This window comes from Malus sylvestris, chromosome 2 (assembly GCF_916048215.2).
Source record: "Malus sylvestris chromosome 2, drMalSylv7.2, whole genome shotgun sequence".
Classification (NCBI taxonomy): domain Eukaryota; kingdom Viridiplantae; phylum Streptophyta; class Magnoliopsida; order Rosales; family Rosaceae; genus Malus; species Malus sylvestris.
Window position 1 is genome coordinate 91371 of NC_062261.1, and position 23220 is coordinate 114590.

Sequence of the window (23220 nt, forward strand, 5' to 3'; positions counted from 1 at the left end):
GAATTATGTGGTGAAATGATCATATATAATTAAGTTTATTAGGTAGCTTTTTTTTTTTTTGTGGGGGGTGTGTTTTAGTAGGGGGATCGGATTTCAAGCATTTTTTAGAGTGGGTAAAAAGGTTGAGCGTAGGCAGGAAAATTCCTAAGGTAAAGTTCCTCTGCTCTTCTCCGTCATTTAAAACGAAGCTTTTAGGCACACAACTTCGTTTTTCCAAGTATTTTTTAGGGTAAAAGACTGTTTACCACCCTCATGTTTCGTGATTTTCAACATTTAGTACATCAAGTTTTTTTCGTCCCAGAGTCATACCTAAAATGTAAATGTTGGGACAATCTCATACATCTGTTAGTCAAACTGTTAGTTCTCCCGTTAAGTGATGACGTAGCACCCTGATTGAACGTCACGTGTCATTAAAAAAATAAAAAATTTATTTAAATAAAAATAATATTAAAAAATATTTAAATATTTAAATATTAAAATAATAATAAAATATTTTTTTTTCTTCTTCTCTTTTTTTTTTTTCTTTTTCTTCTTCTGGGTTCGGTTTCCTTTTTTTTTTTTTTTTTTTTTCCTTCTTCCTCCTCCTCCTCCTTCTTCTTTCTCCTTACTCCTTCTTCTTCTTCTGGGTTCGGTTTCTCTTTTTTTTTTTTTTTTCTTCTTCTTCTTCCTCTTCTTTCTCCTTCTTCTTCCTTGTCTTTCCTCCTCCTTCTTCTTCTTCTGGGTTCGGTTTCTCTTTCTTTTTTTTTTTCCTTCTTCCTCCTCCTTCTCCTTCTTCTTCTTCTTCCTTCTCCTTCCTCCTCCTTCTTCCTTCTCCTTCTTCTTCTTCCTTCTCCTTCCTCCTCATTCTTCTTCTCTCCTTCTTCTTCCTCTTCTTTTCTGGGTTCGGTTTTTTTTTTTTTCTGTTTTTTTCCTTCTCCTCCTTCCTTCTTAAGAAGGAAGAAGAAGGAGAAGAAGAATGAGGAGGAAGGAGAAGGAATAAGAAGAAGAAGGAGGAGGAGGAAGAAGAAAAAAAAAAAAAAAGAGAGAGAACCGAACCCAGAAGAAGAAGAAGAAGAAGAAGAGAAGAAGGAATTTTTTTTTTTTATTATTTAAATATTTATTTAAATATTTTTTAATATTATTTTTATTTAAATAAATTTTTTTTAATGACACGTGGCGTCCAATCAGGGCGCCACGTCATCACTTAACGGGAGAACTAACAGTTTGACTAACAGATGTATGAGACTGTCCCAAAATTTACACTTTAGGTATGACTCTGGGACGAAAAAAACTTGATGTACTAAATGTTGAAAACCACGAAACATGAGGGTGGTAAACAGTCTTTTACCCTATTTTTTATGTGCTGCTGTCAAGAATCGATGTCACATCCCGACCCGAGGTCCACCACGTTCCGGGTTCGCTCCACCACCGTAGCACGATATTGTCCGTTTTGGGCCCCGATTACGCCCTCATGGTTTTGTTTCTGGGAACTCGCACGAGAATTTCTCAGTGGGTCACCCATCATGGGATTGCTCTCGCGCGCTACTCGCTTAACTTCGGAGTTTCGATTGAATCCAAAGCCAGTGAGCTCCTAAAAGGTCTCGTGCTAGGTAGGGATGAGAATATACATTTAAGGATCACTCCCTTGAGGGATGTGGGATGTTACAATTCACCCCCTTAGGGGTCCGACGTCCTCGTCAGCACACTTCCAGTCAGGATTTGGCTCTGATACCATTTGTCACATCCGGTCCGGGGTCTACGTCCTGGGCCCGCTCCACCACCGTAGCACGATATTTTTCGCTTTGGACCCCGACTACGCCCTCACGGTTTTGTTTCTAGGAACTCACATGAGAACTTCCCAGTGAGTCACCCATCATAGGATTGCTCTCGCGCGCTACTCGCTTAACTTCGGAGTTCCGATTGAACCCGAAGTCAGTGAGCTCCCAAAAGGCCTCGTGCTAGGTAGGGATGGGAATATACATTTAAGGATCACTCCCCTGGGCGATGTGGGATGTTACAGTCGATCAGTTTTTAGGCACACAAGTAACCTATGGATTAGAATTTGACGAAATTACACTGATTCGGATGATATTGATCAAATGAATAAGTTAGAAACTAAAAATTACAATAGTTTCATGAAAACTACATTAGTTTCTTATTGCTTTTATTACTGAACATATTTTGTGTATATGTAGTGCTTTATTTTCAAGGTTATTCTCTCAACACCATGTGAATGTACAAGTAGTCGATATGAGGAAAAATGTAGACATGACTATTACCATATTTGGATGCTTAATAATGCAGTGGTATTGAAGCTAAGCAGCCTAAGGGCTGGTTTGGTATTGATGTGCTTTGAAAAAAAGCTGCTGTGAGAATAAGCGGTTGTGCTGTGAGAATAAGCGGCTGTGAAATAAATCAGCAAAGTGTTTAGTAAACTTTTTTGTAAAAGTGTTTTTGGAAAAAAAAAAAAAAAGCAGTCTAATAGTGGGTCTTTTCATTAAAGAAGCACTATAGCTTCGTGTGCTTTGAAAAAAAACCAGTTTTCCAAAGCTGCAAATAGCAGCTTCAGCTTTTTCCTTTGATTTCAGCTTATTCTCACAGCAGCTTCCAAAATAAGCTCTTTTTTTTCAGTTTACCAAACACCTAAAACCCTCACAGCTTTTTTTCATGTGTGTTTTTTTTTAAGCACCTCACTCCCAAACTAGGTCTAACTCTACCATTAGAAATTGTGCTGGAGTTCAGCGTATTAAGGCCCCGTTTGGGATTGAGGTGATTTTAAAAAAAAACCACTGTGAAAAAAAGCTGAGGGTCATTTTTGTGTTTGGTAAACTGAAAAAAAGGGGCTTATTTTGGAAGCTGCTGTGAGAATAAGCTGAAAATCAAAGGAAAAGCTGAAGCTGCTATTTGCTGCTTTGAAAAAAAGCCAGTTTTTTCAAAGCACACGAAGCTACAGTGCTCCTTTAATGAAAAGACACACTATCATCCTACTTTTTTTTCCAAAAGCACTTTCACAAAAAAGTTTACCAAACACTCTACTGGCTTTATTTCACAGCCGCTTATTCTCACAGCACAGCCGCTTATTCTCACATCAGCTTTTTTTAAAAGCACAGCAATACCAAACCAGCCAACCATGGAAGCGATTGGCCATGTCCACTATAAGAATTTATTGAGGTTGCTTGGTTATTCAGCTAAAAGAGCTCTTGATATTCATTTGTTAAATCTTTGTATACCTTCGAGTTTCGGTCTTTTGCTAAGTTGTGTTTTTGTCTAATGCTTTAGGTTCATGGTAATAAAGCTGCAATATTTACAATCACCACCTTTTAATTCTTTCCGTTTTTTCAAGTTCTAAGATTAGTACATATTTATGTTTTTTTTTATCTTTCAGATTTATGAATAAGGATCAATAAATAGTTAATTTTTTTTTATTATTGCAGAGTTATTAAATATACATACTTACCCTTTATATTAAAAAATAATAATAATTTGGGGTTATTGAAATCAGTGATGGAAAATCTGCCAAAGTCTGAGAAAATTGAAGATTTCAGTATTCAAATTCTAGGTTATCTTAGACTTTATGGTTGTACATTCTACAACAACTATATATGAGTTTTTATTTTCAATTTGTGTTCATTTGAACGAAACCGTAACAGTTTGGTTTAGCAGCTTATAAATATGTCCAATGCCATATTATTTTCAAAACTTCCATTTTACAAAACGCATGCATTATGGAGGGGAGGAACTTGAGATGAAGCTTACAGGCACGCCCTACCAAGAAAAATCAGAGGTTAGATAATTCCAATTTTATCCAAATTTTGAAAACAGAATTCAATTTCTTTGAGTAGACACTAATTTCTAATTTTCCATTTCCTATTTTTCGTTAATTTATTTGGGTGTCCAAAATTAACTTGAGCTATGGTTGAAGATCTTAGCAATGGACGGTCTTTGGAGATTCTCATTAATCGCTTCAGAAATGAGTGCCCGAATCCCGATTCAAATTGGTTAGATAGCTTTCTTTGTCAGTTTTAGTTGATTGTTCAGATTTTCCTTTTTTTTTTTTCTCAGCAACCAAACATGTGCCACAAAGTTCTCAAGTTTATGATTGACTACTTATTAATACATTATTACTACGTTTTAATTTTTAAGTAATCGAAATTGTTATGCTCTGAGCAACTATTGTAGCTTCAACTCACCAAAATGGCAAGAGATTCTCACCTTTCGAAGAGCGAGCCATGTGCGTTGATTAGGTAGGATACTAGGATATGTTGTTCTTGCTATGGAACATTATTTTGTTGGTTTCGATGTTGTCTTTCTTTTGATATGCCACTCAATGTTGTGCAAATTCTGTATCACTATTGTCCTAACTGGTTGTGATATCCAATCGTGTAAAATCTTTTTTCACGGTCCATAAAACTCTTTGGTTTTCTTCAAAGACACAAAACTTTTGACATGTTTTAGTTTTAAACCTTGATCTAATATGAGGTAGATTTGTCTTTGATTTGTTAAACCTATGCATGTGTTTGCCTCATCTGGATTAACAGAAGAAACAAAATAATATTTCCCTAACAAATTGTTGGTAATTTACAGGTTTCATGACTAATACTACAAGTTCTACTTCAAGATCAGCATACGCACATTTGCAAATACCAAGATCATTATTTATCTGTGAGTACATCTAATTTATAAATGCATACAATCACTGGCTTGGCTTTGCTAATTGAATTTCTATCATAAACTTCAACATTTTCGTTTCTTTTTCTCATTGAATTTAGCATAACACCATATTTTTTTAATTCCAAAGAGAGATAATAAACCATATTTAATATATAATTTGTTTTGATTGGTTTAGATTGACCTAAAAGAAACTAGGAAAGGAATGATGCACAGTGATATAGAATGCTTAAATTGAAATCTCAGTTTACAACTTTTGCTACCCTAATTGATGGACAGGAATATAACTTTGCGGTAGCACCCTACTAAACAATATTTTTTCCTATGTTTTATCCAGCTTTTATCTAATATACATTTATCTTTTTCAATCTTTGTTATACATTTAAGATGCTGAAACAAAGCAAACGCACAAAAGTTTGATAAGGTGCTATAAAATTGCCGGAAAAAGGTCATCTCCAATTCATGCAAACCGCATTCCTTTCCATGCATAAAAACACTAGGTAACCATACTTTATCCTTATTTTGTTTATGATGTAATTCTATTGTCATATAAATTTATTTCATATTTTTCAATTTTTTTTCCTTGCCTAGGATGCTTCCTTGACAATCAACACTACCAGAGGAAAACTTATAGTGGTGCAGTATAAGCAACTTTTGTCATATTTTTGTTATTCTGAAAACTTCCCAACATTTTCAATATAAGTAGTTTTAATCTTCTATGGTGTAGTCTTTACATCTTTGAAACATGATTTTTCTTACAATTTTTAATCCCACAGCAACGCGCATGCAAAACTTTCTAGTGATAACTACAAATTGGTTAACTCTTGGCTTAACTTAGTATGCAATTCTCACATAGATTAGACCTGGTCAGGCAAACTTTCTTGCTAGTCGGGCTAATTTGCATGCTTCTGAAGTGCTTTAAAAAAAATTTCTTAAAGAGAATGGATACTACAGGCAATGTAGCAAAGCTTTAAACATAAATACAAGTACAAAGAAACTGGATTACAAAAGAAATTTAAATAAAAAAAAAAAGGTAAGCTTGCAAAGCTTTAAAGTTTTTTTGTTTTATTGGTTGAGTGTCATTTTTTTCATTCTTTTATGATGCTTTATAAAAAACAAACATTCTTCTTGTTTAAGCCTTTTACTCTCAGAATAATTCTTTCTACTTCCGGTTGTTGATGTGACTACTGATAAAAAATAAGAATTTACATTACTTGAGCTTTCATCCTCTCAAAACTATCAAAAATGCCATCATAAAGTAGCTTTTTATAGGTAAAAACCGATTGGATTAAACGTACAATGTGAAAGAAGGTTTGCCACCGACAATGCCACATATAAAGCACTTTAAAAATCTTTGGACGTGTGCACTGTTCATCTCTGTAAAAATAAATACGCATCGCTCATTTTAGGTGAAAATAAAAGACTTGGCCCTTGACAGTCCCAATATTTATTTAACAGTAAAAGCCTAAATTGTTATCCATAACTTACCTAGATTTGACTTGTCATCTAGTGTTTCTTGTAAATTTAACTTTCAATCATGCCCCAATTTTCATAGATTCAAATATATACATACGTTATGCACGATCTTGCTATATAAATACTGGCAAGAAATTTCATAACCAGTTTCAAAGCCGGTGTTCAATATTGATTAATGAACATAAACAATCTTCTCATTCATACGAATGCAGGCAGCCTCCATTGGCAAGAAATTTCATAACCAGTTTCAAAGCTGAATTTCATAACCAGTTTCAAAGCCGATGTTCAATATTGATTAATGAACATAAACAATCTTCTCATTCATACGAATGCAGGTAGCCTCCATGGCGTGCAAATCTAATTGATTTGGCACACAGATTGTACGGACATCTTGGATTTTGTGCTGGGACTTCATATATTCTTCCAGCTGCTGAATTGTTTCTGGATTTGGGAATTGTTAAGAGGATCTATCGCCCTTATCTTTGTAGGTATTTCTGGAGGAAAGACTCTTCCGGCCTCCACGCGCTGCTGTTATGGCACCTCGTGCCTGCTTGTTTAAGCACTTTATCAGCTCAGCATCAGTCATTTTCGGTGTCATTATCTCCCTCCTGCGGAAGCAAAACCCATACCATTGGAGTGTAGCGTACAAAAACGAGCAGAAGGGTCTCAAACAATAGATAAAGTCCCTTGTTATATGTCCTCATCCTGTAGACACCAAACCTAAGGACCTTACTCCCACGGTAACCTTAGTACAGACCACTCCACATATAACCCCAGGAACACAAGGGAAGACAACTGCTATTAGCCTATTACAACTGCAATAAGGTATGGATCCACAAGATCTTTACGCATGAGGTCGTAAACATAAGCTACCTAACATCTGCTACGCCATGATAGACAGCACACTACCAGGCCTAGATAGATCCTAACTTCAAGTCCATGTAGGAAGCACAATATAAAAACAATTTCAAGACCTACCTTGTCACTCACATCTTCACATTCAGGTTTATTGCTTGGGCCTGCTTCACAGTTTCTTAGACCGTCATCCACTCCTTTCTCTTCATGATTTAAATTTGAAGTCTGATCCTGATATATTGCAAAATTGTAAGTACGAACTTGCAAATGCAATGCATGATGCAAGAATGCATCTCCAAGTAAACAAGGACTGCATAAACAAAGAACCCTTTTTTCGGTCGAAGTGAATTTGTCAGAATGCCTCTCCAAGTAAGATAAGATTATACAAGACAGACTGTAAGAGTCATTTTTATCACAAGCCGTTCATTATTATTATACGAACACAAGAACTTTCCAATTTACTCTGCAAATATCAGTGATGATTTCACTAATCTTCATTTTGTACATAAATAATCACTTTCAACCTCAGATTGTTGCTCAGACGCTTCCATTTCTTCATGACATGACAGCAAGTAAACGATGTACCTGATCTAGACACTTCCATTTCTTCATGACATGACAGCAAGTAAACAATGTACCTGATCTAGCAAACGCAATGAATCAACACCCTCTATGTTCGTTTCATTTAACACAGAGGTGTGTGTCATCTTCAGTTTCTTCATCACAAGAACTAGCATCCCTATCAAAACCTCCTTCAATGAACTGCATGTAACAACATGATATTGAGAACATTATAACATACAAAAAAAGCCAAAGTGAACAAATATTGGACTCACAGATGTCTTGCATATGATTGAAAAAGAATTTTTGGTTAAATGAAATTGATCACAAATAATTGGACAAGGCATACTGTAACCACAACATGCAATATACACTTGATAACCCAGGGAAGTGTTTTTTACAGAAGGGTGGAACATACTATATGCAAAAGTAAAGAAATTTAAATGGGTGTATCATGTAGGCTCCACAAGTATACATCAAGCATGTAGCATGAATCTACCATGCTTCACAACGATACGATACCTTCTCAATGTGTTCCTGATCCTTCCTAGTAAACCCACTGGCAGCAAGTTCCTTGTCCAGAAAAAGGGGCATCCTTGGCTATTGAAGAAAAAGAAGGCCTTCCGCCTTCATCTGTGTCTACCTCTGTATCTGTTCCATCACATCATCTCTGCATTCTTGAAAAGTCATGTTGAACCTGAGAGAAAGAAAGAATTAACAAACTAGAGGGGACCTTTATCCCCAACCTTTTTTCTTCCCATAACCTCAGGCGTCAGGAGTTACAGAGGATACATAGCCAACACCATAGACTAATGACCTTAAAAGAGAGATGAAATCGGAGGAGTCAACAAAGAAGCAGAATTGGTAGTTGAACATAGCCTATGTGTTATTGTTCAGTGTATTGCTTCTAAATTAACTGTATGTTATTAAGAAGATGGTGCCAATTGCCAAATATCGCCTGGAAGCACTCCTCCTGTCAACCCACCATGTGCATTACATTTAGAAGAGTCGCGATGCAAGAGCAAGCTTGAGCAGTTCTTCTTGGGATAATAAGACCCATCTACAAAAGAAATGTCAAATTATTATAACCATTAAAATTTGTATTTTTTCAACTGAATTATTAAATGTTATTTTCTTATTAATATAGAACTTTAAATGATTGTATTTATTAAAAAAACCGTTGAAACAAAATTTTTATTGGTTAAAATGTTAGTGGAATAAGTAATCCACCATTAAAATTAAAGGAAAACTAACGAAAAGTAAAAAAAAAACTTCTCTTTTAACGAAAAGTATTTTTTAAATGTATAATGAATAGTGCCAGTTAAAGGTAAAAATGTGGTTTTTCATTAAAAGTGAACAGTACCGAGAGTGTTTTGTTAAAACTCCCTAAAATTAATTAAAAATAAGTTTGATGTTAATGTTAAATTTGACTCTTAATCACAAAAGCTTCAAATCTAGTCAGCAAATAACACTTCGGTTGGAAGAATTTTTATGTCAAATATGCACAATAACATTTTCAACTAGGATTTGACATTTCCCTTGAAAATGTTCTAAGGAATCTAAATCACTAGTTGGTCAGTGCATCTATGGAGCGTTCAGAGATAAACCGATCTTATTACCATTTTTTTACATACTTTTTCTGTTTTTTTTGGATTAGGATTCTCTCCCCTCCTCTTTCCATCCCCTTCCATCCCCTCCTCTCATATTCTTTTATTTTGTTTTTCTCTTGCTATAAAAAAATAATATAAGATGTTGACGCGGCTTAACTGTGACCGTTCGATTAAGGGGAGGGAAAAAAAGAGGGGAGAGAATCCTACTTTTTTTTTTATCATTTTAATTTTGTTGTCTTTTCAATTTCTGAGTTACAAGTGCTCATTAAACCGGAATAGGATCCTCCTTGGATTCTCTTTGTGGGGATTCGTATGATCAATCAATCGTGTCCATTCATCATACATTGTGTGACCAGTTTTCATTAGATACTATTTATATTCAATTTAAAATTTAAAATAATTTCTAACCGTACGATGTACGATGAACGAACATGATTGATTGATCTCTGAATCCCTACAAAGAGGATCCTTGTCTCATTAAACCAGAAAGGGATCCGAAGAGGATCCCTTTCACCTAATCCTCCTCATCAAACAATCCGAACCCTTGAAATTTGATCCAACGGCTAAAAATATAGGCCCACTTTAACAGTTATAATAACTTTAGTTGTTGGATCAAATTTCAAATGTCCAAATTGTTTAATAAAGATGATTAGGTTCTAGAGATGATCTCTTTCCCATTAAACCCACTTCTGGTGTGACAGATTTGGACGTTTTTTATGAAATAAATTATCAGAGTTTTCTCTCTCTATCATGCCTCTATTGTGAGATTGACAGTTTTTGTTTTCTAGTTCAACAGTTTTGTAGCCTTGTAAGATTAGTACTAGAATAGGCTCTTTCGGATTTTCAGCTCTCTCCTCACAGAAAGAGAGTGGACTCTATATTTCATTTCTCATTTGACTTTAATTCGTTCTGCATCATAAAATGTGTGGCACAAGGCTGGGCTTATATCGCTGGGGTATTTGGACAGGCTTGGCATGGCCCACTAACTGCCCTCTTGAATTTGGACCGTTGGAGCCCCTTTTTGAGGTTGAGGGGCTAAAAAGAGCCTTGCCCTTGCCCTAAAGCATGGTTTACCAGTACCAGTCCACCAGAAGCCTTTCCCAAGGGGCAAAGATTAGAACCAAATCCACCCCACACATCATTAACTTGAAAGAAATAGTTCTCTGACAAGTTATCATTTTGTTTACATGCTTTCCACGCATGCTTGCAACCTGAAAATACATTGAACCAACACAAGGGCATGGCCGAAATCTAGACATATAGTTTTCATTTGAAACGACGTTTGAAACTTGAACTACATTTAAATGACTATATATAACATATCAAGTCTATGACTAAAAATGAGTTATAACTCATAGAATCCTCCACAGTATGAGGATTACCATCGCCACGGGTAAGGTAACTTAAGCAGCTCAGTGTATTTGGAACAAAGCACAATTATCACTACAAGCACCACATGAAGCTTTGCTATTCATTCTTCTGCAGCACTAGCAGCACTTAGGTCCACACTGAGGTCAAGAACCTGCTCAAACATTCCAGGAAATTTGGTGAAACCTTAAATGAAAGACATGGTTCTATGAAACAGTAAACAGAAACAAAGGCAAGTTAGTTAATCAAGGAAATGTCCATCGACTTTAAGGACGACATGAAATCGAAAACAACAGAACCAAACTAATTGGGCGATGCATAAAATTGTATTTCTTACCTTCCCTGTTATCAAGGTGTACATGTTGAGTACATCCAAGACGGTGGACTCAAAGTGTGTTGTGGCATCATAACTCTGTTAAACATAAGAAGAAGCCTTTTGTCAAGTGCGCATAAATTATATTGAAGAGTGCCCAGTACAGGTCAATGCTTGAATAAGACTTACGGTTAATATAAAGCAATTGTCCAAAGCGGGTTCATTAACAGGCTCATATCTATCATAAGTCTCAAAAAAAATCTCGTCAACAGGCCCTAAAAGGTCAATCCCTGGCTTTAGCTCAGTCTCGGGATGATCAGTCTCTGCATCTGTTGATACAAATGCAATAAATTTTCCCTTTGGAGCAACATTGTGAGAGTAGGAGCAACAGAAAAGATACCTGTTCAGTCAATAAAGCACCAAAGAATTGGCCTCCAGTAATAAGAAAATACAACAAAAAAGAAACAGGGATAACTCGGGATGAATAAATATCCACCAACAAGCTATTGGTTCAAAGTATACACGAGTTCCCCAGAGGCCTGCTCTAAATACCACTGTCTTCTCCTTTTGGTAGTAGTTTGGGGTCGAAATGATAGTAGGATAATATTTATATGCATCAAGCAAGTGTTACCACAAAACCCTTCCAACAGTTATAGAATAATATAACTTATTATACCCTCCACCCGATATAACATTGCAATTGCATATCCAATTACACAACAGAATTTAAAAATTGTGGTTAGACATTGTATGCATATAAACTATACCATTCCTTTCTTCCTATTAAAGAAAACCCATTTCCTTGCCATAGCATAAAACAACCTAGTCATGGGATTGTTTTTTCTAAAGCAACAGTTACAAAGGATCTTCTTAAATATGCACACGGCATTCATTGCAAAATAAATATTGGTCCCAAACAAAAGATAAGAGAACTCACATATCTGATCTGCGACCCAACTGCTTCTGTGGCAGGATAACCTGCACTGAGTGAGACTCATTGGTGTTTGGAATTGGGTGGCTCATGATGGCAATAGCTCTTGCAACCTTACCAACCTTCCTAACCTGTCAAAATGCATAAATTTTCAGTAAGTGTTTGGGAATAAGCATTTTTCTTCACCCTTCAAGCAAGATACAGAAGAACAGAGAAGATATTGTGTCCCTTGCAGACCTATAAATAAAAACGACCATATGCGTACTTGTAAGGCACAAGATGAACAGAAAACTAATATTAACATCCCACCACCTTTAAATACTTTACTCATAAAGGTTTACCTTGTTAGGCAAGTAAGAAGGATCACAGACAACTTTTTTGCACTTAGCAGTTTCCCCTTCAGATGTGACACCGATAACTTTCCCTTCCTCGTTGAACTCTACCTGGCATCATGCATCAAACTCAGTGTCTAGACAGGAATTAAACACAAACTAATGCAAAATGAAAGAGTGTTAAAACCAAGAAAAATGTGTAAGGATTACCTTGCACTCAGGCTTATTCAACATATAAGTCCCACCATAAACTGCACTAAGTCGTGCAAATGCCTAAATGAAGCACCCCAAACAAAATTGAATATCTTTACCAACTTTGAGATGAAATACAATACTGTAATTAAATAGAGAGAAAGATACCTGGGGAAGCTCTCCTAATCCATACAGAGGATATATGTATGGTGATCCTCCTTGAAAACGTGCAAATGACTCCGCATAAAGCTATGACACAACCACGTGTTAAACTCAATTACAAAAATGAACATTAATACATGAGAATTTAAAAACAAGACATAAAAATATCATCTATGAACCTCGACCAGTATTTACCTTCATTCTCTTCACGGTATCTAGAGCAGGCTCATTCAGGTAGCGATCATCCCTATGAAGTGCCAAAGCATGCCCAATGAAGTCAACAGTGTTGTCATCGAGACCATATTTTCTGTCAAAACATCAACCACACAAAAATATAAACAAATGTTCTTGGATTGTTACTTTATCAAAATAAGACCACCTTTCTTTTCTACAAGGAACCCTATACAATAGAAAACAGAGACACAGCATTGGTACCAATGAGACTGTAAAGACCGCAAGTTATGATTCTTCTTAGAATAATTATAGAGTTCATTTGCAAAAAGGTTATTGCCCTAGCACTTACGCGATCAAATCTCTAGTTGTCACTCTTGTTAAGTCCATTCCCTCATGTGTTTTAGGATCAGTTTCACTATAATCTTGAACATATAGGATGAACTTGCGTGCACGGCGCTTTTCAAACAGACCCATGAGTGGAGATTTAAGGGCCTCCATGTCAGTTGCTGGAACCTTGTGAACCTGTTGCAACAATTGAGATCCCACCCATAAGTTTTAAGATGAAATTTATACAGGACAGTGTGTGAGTGTCTTTGTGAGTGTAGTTACTAAATGCAGTTTTCCAAAGAGTTAGCAGAACTACCTTTCCTTTATTATAGACAAAACTACCATCCACAGCTTTGAAGTACAAATACTTGGTGACATCTGTGTGAATGAGGACACGCACTAGAGTGCCATTGGCCATCATAAACTAGACAAGGAAAAATACAACAAATTAGGAAAACATGAAAACAAATATTTAAAAGAAAAACAAACAAAATAATAATGGGCCAAAAACAATGCAAAAATTAAGGAAACACACAAACATACCTTAGGGACCATGTCCACGTTATAATCCCTACTAGATCCCAAATGTGCAGGGGGCTTATCATCTCCCCTGAACCTCTTCCATAGCTGCAAGTTAATGATAATTTAAAGATCAAAATTAATAATAGAGTATAAAGTTTGAGAGACCGACCGAGTGGGCACGAGAAGATTGGGGGGGGGGGGGGGGGGGGGGGAGAGAGAGAGACAGTGCAACATAAGTACAGATGTGATACTTCATCGGAGGCTTTCAAGTAGACGGCAGAAGGGGACCTGGACAAGATTAAGTGATGCACACTCTCCACCATAATAATCGTTCCGATCCATGTGCAGAACCTGGTTCACAGAATACAAGTATCAACAATAAAAGTACCCAAGTGTTTTGATCAACATTCTGTCATATTCAACGGAAAATAAAGAAATGATAAATATACAAAGCATTGGTTTTAAATGATAGCAATCATGGCATACACTTGATAATAATGTAGTCGCTAAGCAATCAGATGAAATTCCAAATTCCAAGTTTCAAACGCAGCCACCAAACCTATTACTAATCAGATGAATATTCATCATTACAAGTAAGATTATTATTATTTTTTTAAACTTTCCTTTTTGTTATGGTCTAATAAGATTGATAGTAGGTTGAAGGTTAAGGAGCGTGAGCGTTGGATTCATGTGTTGAGATCAAAATCAGTTGATGCATTTAGATTACATGAAATATCAAATATAACATCCAATGAAAATAGAAAAGAAGGCGAAGGTGGTTTGAAACATTGAAGCTACATCCCTCCGGTTCCAACTGCAAATAGATCCCGTCGGCCCAATTGGCAAATCAATCACCCATACAAATCAAACGAAATGAAATCACAGAGGAAATGTACAGAAAAAAAGTCCATTGGTGATGAGATTTGATGTTGAAATTGAAAAGGTCAGGAGAGAAGAAATAGTAGAAAGAGTAGGGGGGAGTGGAGAGTGGTGGAATAAGAGACCTTGAGGCCGTCGACGGAGAGAAGACCGCTGAGGATGCATTCTTTCAGACCCGTTCCCAACACTATGACGTCATACTCTTCGTCCATTTCCTCCTCGCTCAGTCGCTCCTCCTATCCTATCCTATGATCTCAACGCAACGGATCAGACTTCTCACACAATTCTAGGGTTTTAGTCACAACGCTCCTCACTGTCTCACGCATGTCTATCTATGTCTCTGAACTGCACTAACTAATATATTACCCCTGCTACTTTTCTTTTCTTTATTTATTTTATTTATTTTTCTTTTTGGTCTGATTGCTATATTCTACAGCCTACAAGATGGATACTTGTGTGTCAACTAGGAAAAGCTTAAAGACTTTTTTATTCTCTATATTTTGGATGAGTTTTTATCATTAATACCTAAAACTTAATTTTTTCTTATAAAAAATTTCATATATAGCAAAAATGTACTTGAATAGTCTCAAATATCCTCAAAACATAAGTTTAATTACATTATTTTTGTGGGTTGATGCTCGAACTTGGTGGTCTGTAAATTTGTGCTCTAAATAGAGATTTATAAACTGGTGAAACACCATGAATAGTTCTTAATAAGACAAACCTAATTATTTGAGGAGAATGAAATTAAAATATTAGGAATTTATGATATATCCTCTAGTAGTTGTAAGAATAGGGTTTAGAAAATGGGAATGCAGTGATTATGACTTTAATTACTTTGAAATGATGGTCAACGAATGCTCATGAATACTTTATAATATCATTACAATTACAAATATCATCATTTATTTCCTTAACTAACACATCTACACTTAAATGGACTTCCATTTAAAACTTTTCAAATTGAAATGTGAGGGATCAAAATAATAAATTAGAGAAACTTTGGGGAACATTTGTCATGAAAACTGAAAAAAAAAAAAAAATCCTTGTGATAATTTTGTAGACAAATAAATTAAAAAGAAAAGGAAAAAAAGAGAGGAAAATGAATAAATATGACAGGGGTTTGCTCTGTGGTGAGTCTTTCTCTCCCACACCACAATTAATCAGAGGTTTGCTATATCTATATTTCATGTATTTTTCTAGTTTTGCTCCACTCTTTATTTTGGTTGTTACTATTTATGCACTCATTTTCCATTTTATTACTCCATTTCCTTTATTTTCTCATTTCCCTAACGAATTCTTTTCAGTTTTTATAAATTTGTTAAATTGTTGATGAAAAGATTGTGGGTGGTGCTGTAGGTTGGTTCTCTTCTCGATCCTTGATTCTATTGCCGGAATCCCTTTTATATACGCTGAAAGGAAGGAAGGAGGGGGTTCCATAATTCCAGTCTAGGGTTTTCCAGTGTTATGTAATTGCGACTGAGGTCTTATCTGATATTTGATATTTGACTGGTATGTATGGTTGCTAGATTTGAACTTGTCTCTCTCGTTTGCTTGTTTTGGATTGCCTTTTCCCACCAACATGCGTAGGAATTTGAGAATTGAGGGCTGGTTCAAATTTCGCTGCCTGTTGCCTGTTGGAGATGGGGACTTTACTTTTTGATTCGTTTGCATAACTCCGAGCGGAGCAGTCATCCAAGGCGGAGGAGAAACAAAAAAAGATAAAAGGCAATTTTGTAACCCGTTCGTGCATTAATCATTTGGTTTTGTTGGAACAGGAATCCCACTGGCGAGCAATCGGTTTCTTCCGCGATTTGTAGTTGCTACTTTAAGCTGTTTGATGGTGCTGTTTGGGCGATATATGTGATTATCTTATCTGGTTGGAGATTTTTTCCCCCTTTAATCTTATTTTTTGAATTACGGAAAGTAGGGGAGAAGGTGGGGATAGCATTGTCTATATAAAAGGTGAGGATGGAAAAGGGGATAACACCTCTTGAGGGTAATGATGGTTGGATTGTGGTGAATGAGACTAATTCCGAAGACCCCATATATATCGAAATGGAAACTGAGGAGTATGTGATTGATAGTCCGAAGAATGGCATTCAAGGTTTTGCAGCGGACAAAGGAGAGGGAAGTAATGTGGTATCCTCTAGAGAAGGACCTCTTGTCAGGAAGGAGTCGGGAATGCCCACTAGTTGTAGTTGCAGTGCCAAGAAACTCAAATCTCAGGTGGATGCGGCAGACCCCAACCCGGAGAGGAAGGATAAAGTTGGGCAAGAGAAGAAGCTCAGTAGACAAGATAGGATTGAATTGGGCCGCATGTTTCAGGGTGCAGTGAGTTCCCATGATTGGGAAGTTGCTGAGAGGTTGATCCTGGTGGCTGATCCGCAAACCCTGAATGATGCTTTGTGCATGACTTTGGATTCAATATGGTTCTTGAGCACTCACGAAGAGCTTTATGGGATAACGGGATTGATTAAGAAGATCATTATCAATGGTGCATATGACTTCACGAGAGCTGCCTTGCGCACTTCATTTCTTGCTTCGTGTGTTTCTGCTTGTCAGAGTCGAACAATGAGTCTTGCTGATACAGTCACAGTAATGGCCCAAAGGTACGGTCAAGCTGTGTATTTCCTGATAACTTAACAATTTTATAGCGATAAATTGTATGGGTGTGTGTAAATGGGTCCATAAAGTCTACTGAAGTCTTCTCCAGAATGGAAAATGAAGACTTTTAAATTAAAGGGGCGGAGTAGGCAGAATAGGATGCATTATCTATCTTACAAAGTAGAATAAGATTAAACTAGTTCCTTAATGAATGTGTAAGATAGAATAAAATTAATCTAGTTCCTTAATGATGTCAGCAAGCTCAGGTTGATTTTATGTAGTCTTTCCATGTCAGCTCATAAGCTACCCGGAAATCTTTTCATGAACATACATGTAGAAAACCTGGGTGTTACACGAATTAGAATTAGTCTTTTGGCGACACCCTGGGTAAAATAGAAAGCTTGGTGGGTTTGGAAGTGCCCTACTTGCTACAAGAAAGCTTAAGATGCATCAAATTTCATTCCTTGAAATCCTTGAATGTCCCCTCCTTTTATTTATTTTATTTGAGCTACGAGAGGTCGCACTTGGTGCGATGGCAAGTGCCTTCGCCCATGAGCGGTAGGTCTCAGGTTCGAGACTTGGGAGCATCCTCTCCATAAATGGGGGTAAGGCTAGCCGACATTCACCTCTCCCAGACCCTGCGTAAAGCGGGAGCCTTGTGCACTGGGTACGACCTTTTTTATTTGAGCTACGAGAGTGTAGCGTGGTATTGTTTACTGTGGCTTCTAAGCACTTTGCCCGTCTATTTCCTTTTATCCTGGAATTGATGTGCCATTTGCTTTATTGGTTACCCTTTTTTTTTATAGGTTGCATGAGCGCCTCCGGGAATGCAATGGAGATGAGGTCTTGAAGGCAGAAGCTGCTGCTAAGGTTCAAAAGTTTACTGAATGGGCTCTGAAATGTATAGGCTTTCATTCTCGTTCCCAAGGTAGCAAGGATAGAGTTAACAACAGCTCATTGGTTGAGATCCAACTCCAGTTATCAGCATTTAAGGCGTTCATAGATCTTGCTGGTAACCAGCTTTCTGGGAAGGACTTCACCGAGGCCTTTGATGCTGCTTGCTTCCCCCTAACTCTCTTCTCTAGTTCATTCGATTCTGGCTGGGCATCTGGGATATCGGCAACTGCAATTCAAGGTTTGCTGGGTATGTTGGTGGAGGGAGGTGCAGACAATGTCAATCAGTGTTTCCTTGAAGCCTCTCGTTTTGGGAGTACTGAGCTTGTGCGCATCTTATTGCAGGTGACTTCAATACGTTTGTACATCATGTTAATGTTTAGTTGCGTTCCTAGCTTTTGCATATCATTTTTCTGTATTTGGTTTATGATCAATGTTCAATACTTAGTTATTTTACTAAACCCTAAATAAGAATTAGGAAGAACAATAGTTATTGTTAGCTCTATGACTATAACCATCATTCTTTTGAATTGTCATTGCAAAGATCTTTTTGTATATTGATATTCAAGTTTCAAGCACATGTTTGTTAGTAGTGCACGTTGTTTTCCACTCTCATGCTTAATAAATGCATTTTTGTCTGTTTAACATTTCCTAAAATTTGAATACCTTCCTTTTTTTATGTTTAAAGTAAATTTACATCATTTCTTATTTTTTACTAATATTTATGTAAATCTGGAATATCAATATTATTGTTGACATTGACGTTTTTCGTTTTATGCTTCTAGTATGCATTCTTGGTTATATGATTTGGTTATGTATACAAACAAGGACAATTTTGAGAAGAGGATCGTGATCCAAGATTTTCTTTCATGATAGATGGTTTGTGTGGCATCTTTGTTCTCATTTTCTTTTGGCATATGGGTTTTGTTTTGTGTTGGTAGATTGCCCAAAGGAACAGTTTGGATGTTGATGTTGACCTGGCTTTGGGTTTTGCTTCTCACTACTGCAAGATTGGTACTATGGAATGTCTTGTGGAAGAGGGCAATGCGATAGCTTTTTTGGGCCCTCTGATGAGAGCTGCTGAGAGGGGCTGTATGCAGGTTGTTGAGTGGTTTGTGAAAAGGGGTTGCCGAGACATGGAGCTCTGCCTTGCTCTCACAGCTGCAACTTCCAGCAGCCAAGTTGACATTGCTGCCTATCTCCTCCCTCATGTTCCTCATCATGTCCTTGCTGCACTAAGCATTGAAATTCTGAAGGCTGCTGGTGAACGAAGTGGTGGTTCTCTTGATGGTGTTGCATTTCTTCTTCATTCCGACTTCTTGGGTGATCCTGCAGCTACTTATGCTGTTGCCAACAGTATTGCTCTGTCTGATGATGAGGGTGTAGCTCCTGAGTTAAAGGCTTTTCTTTGGGGGCACTGGTCAGAGGAAGCCTTCTTGGATGGAATTAGACAAGGACAAGAACATTACATGAACATTGTGAGGATTTTAAAATGGGGTGAATCTCCTATCTGCTTAAGAGATCTTCCAACCCCTCTAGGGATAGCAATCGGTTACCTGCCACTGTATAGGGAGTGTGTGAGGGCGGGTGGCTGTTTGTTGTCACAAAGGCTGAGAGGACAGCTTGTTGAAGCAGTTAGAAGGCTTGGTGGTGGAGTCTTAGAAGGGGCAAGCCAGTGCAAAGAGCTATTGGCTCTTCTGGAGCATCATCTCCCTCCATTTTTTACTTGATCTGCCTAGCTCTGTGCAGCAAGGCGTTGCTCGTATTTGTTCTGGGACTTAGCTTCCATTTGTCCTCGGCTATCTGATAAATATGTAATGGATGATAACAACAGTTTAGAGATGGGGTCAGGTGACAAAGCCAAGGTTTGTCAATTTTCTATCCATCATATGTTGTTACCCTGTAATTTAGTTCATGTACGTGGCGCATATATGTTTCTAAATGTGCATGTTGTTGAGTTGATCTATCATTTAAGACAAAGAAACTATTGTCAAAATCTGATGCACCTGTCGTATATTAGATTTGGCTATCTGATATGAGTTCTAGACACTTCCATTCCAGTTGTACTTTTAATTCGTTTGCCATGTATCGTATGGTTGTTTTTTTAGGGGGGGGGGGTTAACTTTTATTTCTTTTTTTGTATGCTGCCCTTAATGTGTTTGAATGTAGAAAAGTAATTTGTCAAAGACGGCTCCGAGTTCAAAATGGAATGGAATGCCGCTGCACCTTGACGACCGGACTGGATGAAGTGGTACTCATGCCATCAGCAGCTGCGGCCCCTTTTTTTCTTTGCCACCTTTCTTTCGTGTGCATGTAGGAGCCAGCCAGCGGGCCACCGACCAAAACATGGAATTGAATAGAATTGGGAGTCTTATATTTCCCTTGCCTTTATTATTTATTGAAACTAATTCAAGCCCAACTGAAAAGTAACGATGTGATATTCCACATGGGGTATTTTATTTGACCGCGAGTCGGCAGTGGAATTATTCCTGAAACAAATAAGGACCTTTGATGTATTCTACAGTTGATTTATTGGCATATTTTCGAGAAGGAAGGGATTGGAGAACTTGAAACGCGGTTCTCTGGCGTGAAAGATTTTGACAAGAATAATACAGCATACAAAATCATAATTACTTTTGGTCGGGATAGTTATTTTTCAGAGCAACTATATGGACAAGTCCTAGCCATCCAGGGTGTGTTTGTTGCATCAGATTATTTTGAACTGGATTAGCTTCAGGAACTAAGTTGGACTAGTTTAGCTTTGACTAAGTGGGATAAAATTAATGAAGTGTTTTATGCAATGCCAAACAAGTCTGGACTAAAATATTTTGCTATTTTTTATTCACTTTTACCATTTTTAATCCACTATTGCCATTTTTTTTTAATTCATTCCATCATCATCTAGTCATTCTTCTTACGATATTTTAACCCACTTTTGCCAGTTTTATTCCATTCCATTATCCTCTGGTCTTCTTCTTCAATGATACAACTGCAAGCACTCCATCCAACATCCTATCTCTCTCAAAAGCTCAAATCATCTTTATTGTGAAAAACCCATATCAAAATTCTTCATTTTTGTAGCCGGATTTAGAGAAATGCCAAGGATCTTGTGTCGGAGTTAGTGTAAAGGTTGATTTGGGCGACGAGGTTGATTTGGGCAACTTGGTTGATCTAGGTTTTGAACTGGGTTTTTGCAATTAATTCGAGCATCTTGGATGCTGATATCGAAGCTTCTGGGGACAACCGGCATGAATTTATGAGGTAATCGATGATGAAAATTTGTTGGCTTTCTAGGATTTTTGAGGTCCTTGGTCGGTTAAAGCATTTCTGATGCTGCTGGCATCTTTGAGATGTAGATTCATGTGGGTTGGTGTTGGGTTGGTTTTCTGGGTATCTTTGAGAGATGCATGTTAGTTTCAGATGAGGTGCCAAGCAGACAACAGATGAGGGCGTGAGGTCCTCGCTAGTCCACCACTTTTCAAGGGGTCTCGCTAAGACCTCCCAGTGAAGCATTTAGACTTAGGGCTGTTTTGGTATTAGACTTAGGGCTGTTTTGGTATTTTTGTACTTTGAAAAAAAACTGTGAGAATAAACGGATGTGATGTGAGAATAAGCGATTGTGAAATAAATCAGCAGAGTGTTTGATAATCATTTTTGTAAAAGTACTTTTGGAAAAAAAATTCTGATAGTGGGTCTCTTCATTAAAGGAGTATTGTAGCCTCGTGTGTTTTAAAAAAACCCAGTTTTCCAAAGCTGCAAATAGCAGCTTCAACTTTTTCCTTTAATTTCAGTTTATTCTCACAGTAGCTTCCAAAATAAGCTTTTTTTTTTTAAATTTACTAAACACTTAAAACTCTTACAACTTTTTTTCATGAGTGTTTTTTTTTTTCTAAACACCTCACTTCCAAACCATCCCTTAGTCTCATTAAATTGAGTCCTGGTGCACAACAAACACAAACTAACATTCTTAGCTAAACCAAGCCAGTCCGGTGAAACTTAGGAAAACCAAACAAACACACCCCTAGGATGGATCTAAGATGTGATTCCATGAAATGAAATGCGCAATGTTACATGTATCGATAGGGCTAGGCATTTAATAAAACAAAATAAACCGGTTGAACTGCCCAACCCGCACCGGCGACTTAGTTTAGTTTGGGCTCTTTTTTTAGTTTTTAGTTTTCGGTTGTTAAACCAAACCGGATCGACTTAATTGGTTTGACAATCGGTTTCAAAATTCTTAAGGTGCAGTTAGCCGAACCGATTTGCATATGTTTAATTAATTTTTTTATTCATAATTAGTTTAAGAGTCTCATTGGAGAAAAGCAGATGCTTTGGAGAAGGCAGCAGATGCTTTGGTGCTCTCCTTGGGTTGCTTCATTTATGCTTTCTTTGAGCAATCACTCATATTAGTGCTATTTTATGTAACTTTTAGGAGAAAAACTTGGTTTTCACACAAACCAAGAACCGATCCAAACCAACCATCCATTGTCGATTAATCGACCTGATCAATTTTAAACACAGGTTTTGTTGGTTTTGGTTTACAATTTTGGCCCAACCGACTATGTCGGTTTGGTTTCGGTTTTGGTCCATAACCGACCCAAACCAACCCATGCCCTCCCCTAGTAACCGACATTCATAGACAATCTTCCGTATGTAATGCATGACGCTTAGAGTTGTCTTTGTTCTTCACTTGCGTTGAGTGTCTGGTTAAAGAAGGGGACAAAGAAATAAAAACAAAAGAGTGTTGTTTCTTGTATTGAACATTTTAGTAGTACAAAAATTGTATGATAAAAGTTAACATCTTAAGTGTCGTGGAGACAACGCAACGCAAGCATTCATTCATTTTACTTTGCTAGACGTATGTATAAGTCAAATCCCTCACATTAGACGGCATGAAAGCCAAGATCATAAGCACGGCTAAAATGCCAATGGGAAGCAACAGCAGCATCAAAGGCGGGGGAGGTAGTGGCGGAAGTACCAAAGGAAGGATCAGCAGAGTCGCTGTGAGGCATACAAGCAAAAGCAACGACTCCAAGCTAAAGTAGCTGGCCGGCAGCAGTCTTCTGCCAGTCCCTCTACCGTGAGATAAGGTTCGCCGGTATTCTGTTGCCTTTCCTTGTCTCTGGATCTGATGATAATACTGCACTTTCTGTCCATGATCCGTTGGGGAGGGCTCTGGCGTATGGGCACCAGAAACTTTTCTAGTTTTAATATCCATAACGCAACTTGTTGAAGAGCGATCCGGCAAATGAATAAAACCCTGTGACAGTACTAGTCTTAGCCGATCTGCTTCAGGAACATCAAAATTCATTTACTGATGCGTTGGTCCCCTCCCCTAGATCAAATCACAGCACAGCACCGCACAGAACA

General features: G+C 37.4%; 3 protein-coding genes and 1 pseudogene across 7 annotated transcripts; 2 read left to right on the forward strand and 2 right to left on the reverse strand.

Annotated features, from left to right (window-relative positions):
- The first annotated feature begins 604 nt into the window (after positions 1-604).
- LOC126600379 (uncharacterized) lies at positions 605-5366 on the forward strand (annotated as a pseudogene).
- A 5024-nt stretch (positions 5367-10390) lies between these two features.
- LOC126600288 (guanosine nucleotide diphosphate dissociation inhibitor 2-like) lies at positions 10391-14698 on the reverse strand. Its single transcript, XM_050266877.1, has 13 exons — positions 14475-14698; positions 13759-13821; positions 13492-13575; positions 13265-13372; positions 12971-13143; positions 12643-12754; positions 12454-12534; positions 12304-12366; positions 12103-12204; positions 11768-11892; positions 11020-11230; positions 10855-10929; positions 10391-10671 (listed from the first exon to the last, which is right to left on the reverse strand). Exons 1-13 carry the CDS (start codon positions 14559-14561, stop codon positions 10621-10623), a joined length of 1335 nt encoding a protein of 444 aa, XP_050122834.1. The 5' UTR covers positions 14562-14698; the 3' UTR covers positions 10391-10620.
- A 675-nt stretch (positions 14699-15373) lies between these two features.
- On the forward strand, positions 15374-20404 carry LOC126600243 (ankyrin repeat protein SKIP35). Of its 5 annotated transcripts, none has more exons than XR_007615399.1 (5): positions 15374-15518; positions 15709-16961; positions 17763-18195; positions 18792-19715; positions 20020-20404. XR_007615399.1 is itself a non-coding variant. In XM_050266846.1 (5 exons), exons 3-5 carry the CDS (start codon positions 16321-16323, stop codon positions 19578-19580), a joined length of 1863 nt encoding a protein of 620 aa, XP_050122803.1. In that variant the 5' UTR covers positions 15374-15518; positions 15709-15861; positions 16128-16320; the 3' UTR covers positions 19581-19846. The 5 variants fall into 5 exon arrangements, 4 of the variants coding, with proteins under 4 accessions (XP_050122803.1, XP_050122782.1, XP_050122793.1 ...); XM_050266846.1 differs by lacking the exon at positions 20020-20404 and having other exon boundaries at positions 15709-15861; positions 16128-16961; positions 18792-19846; XM_050266825.1 differs by lacking the exon at positions 20020-20404 and having other exon boundaries at positions 18792-19846.
- A 2298-nt stretch (positions 20405-22702) lies between these two features.
- LOC126587354 (protein AUXIN-REGULATED GENE INVOLVED IN ORGAN SIZE) lies at positions 22703-23161 on the reverse strand. The gene has a single exon (XM_050252391.1). The coding sequence runs from the start codon at positions 23159-23161 to the stop codon at positions 22703-22705; it is 459 nt and encodes a 152-aa protein (XP_050108348.1).
- Between the last annotated feature and the right edge of the window lie 59 nt (positions 23162-23220).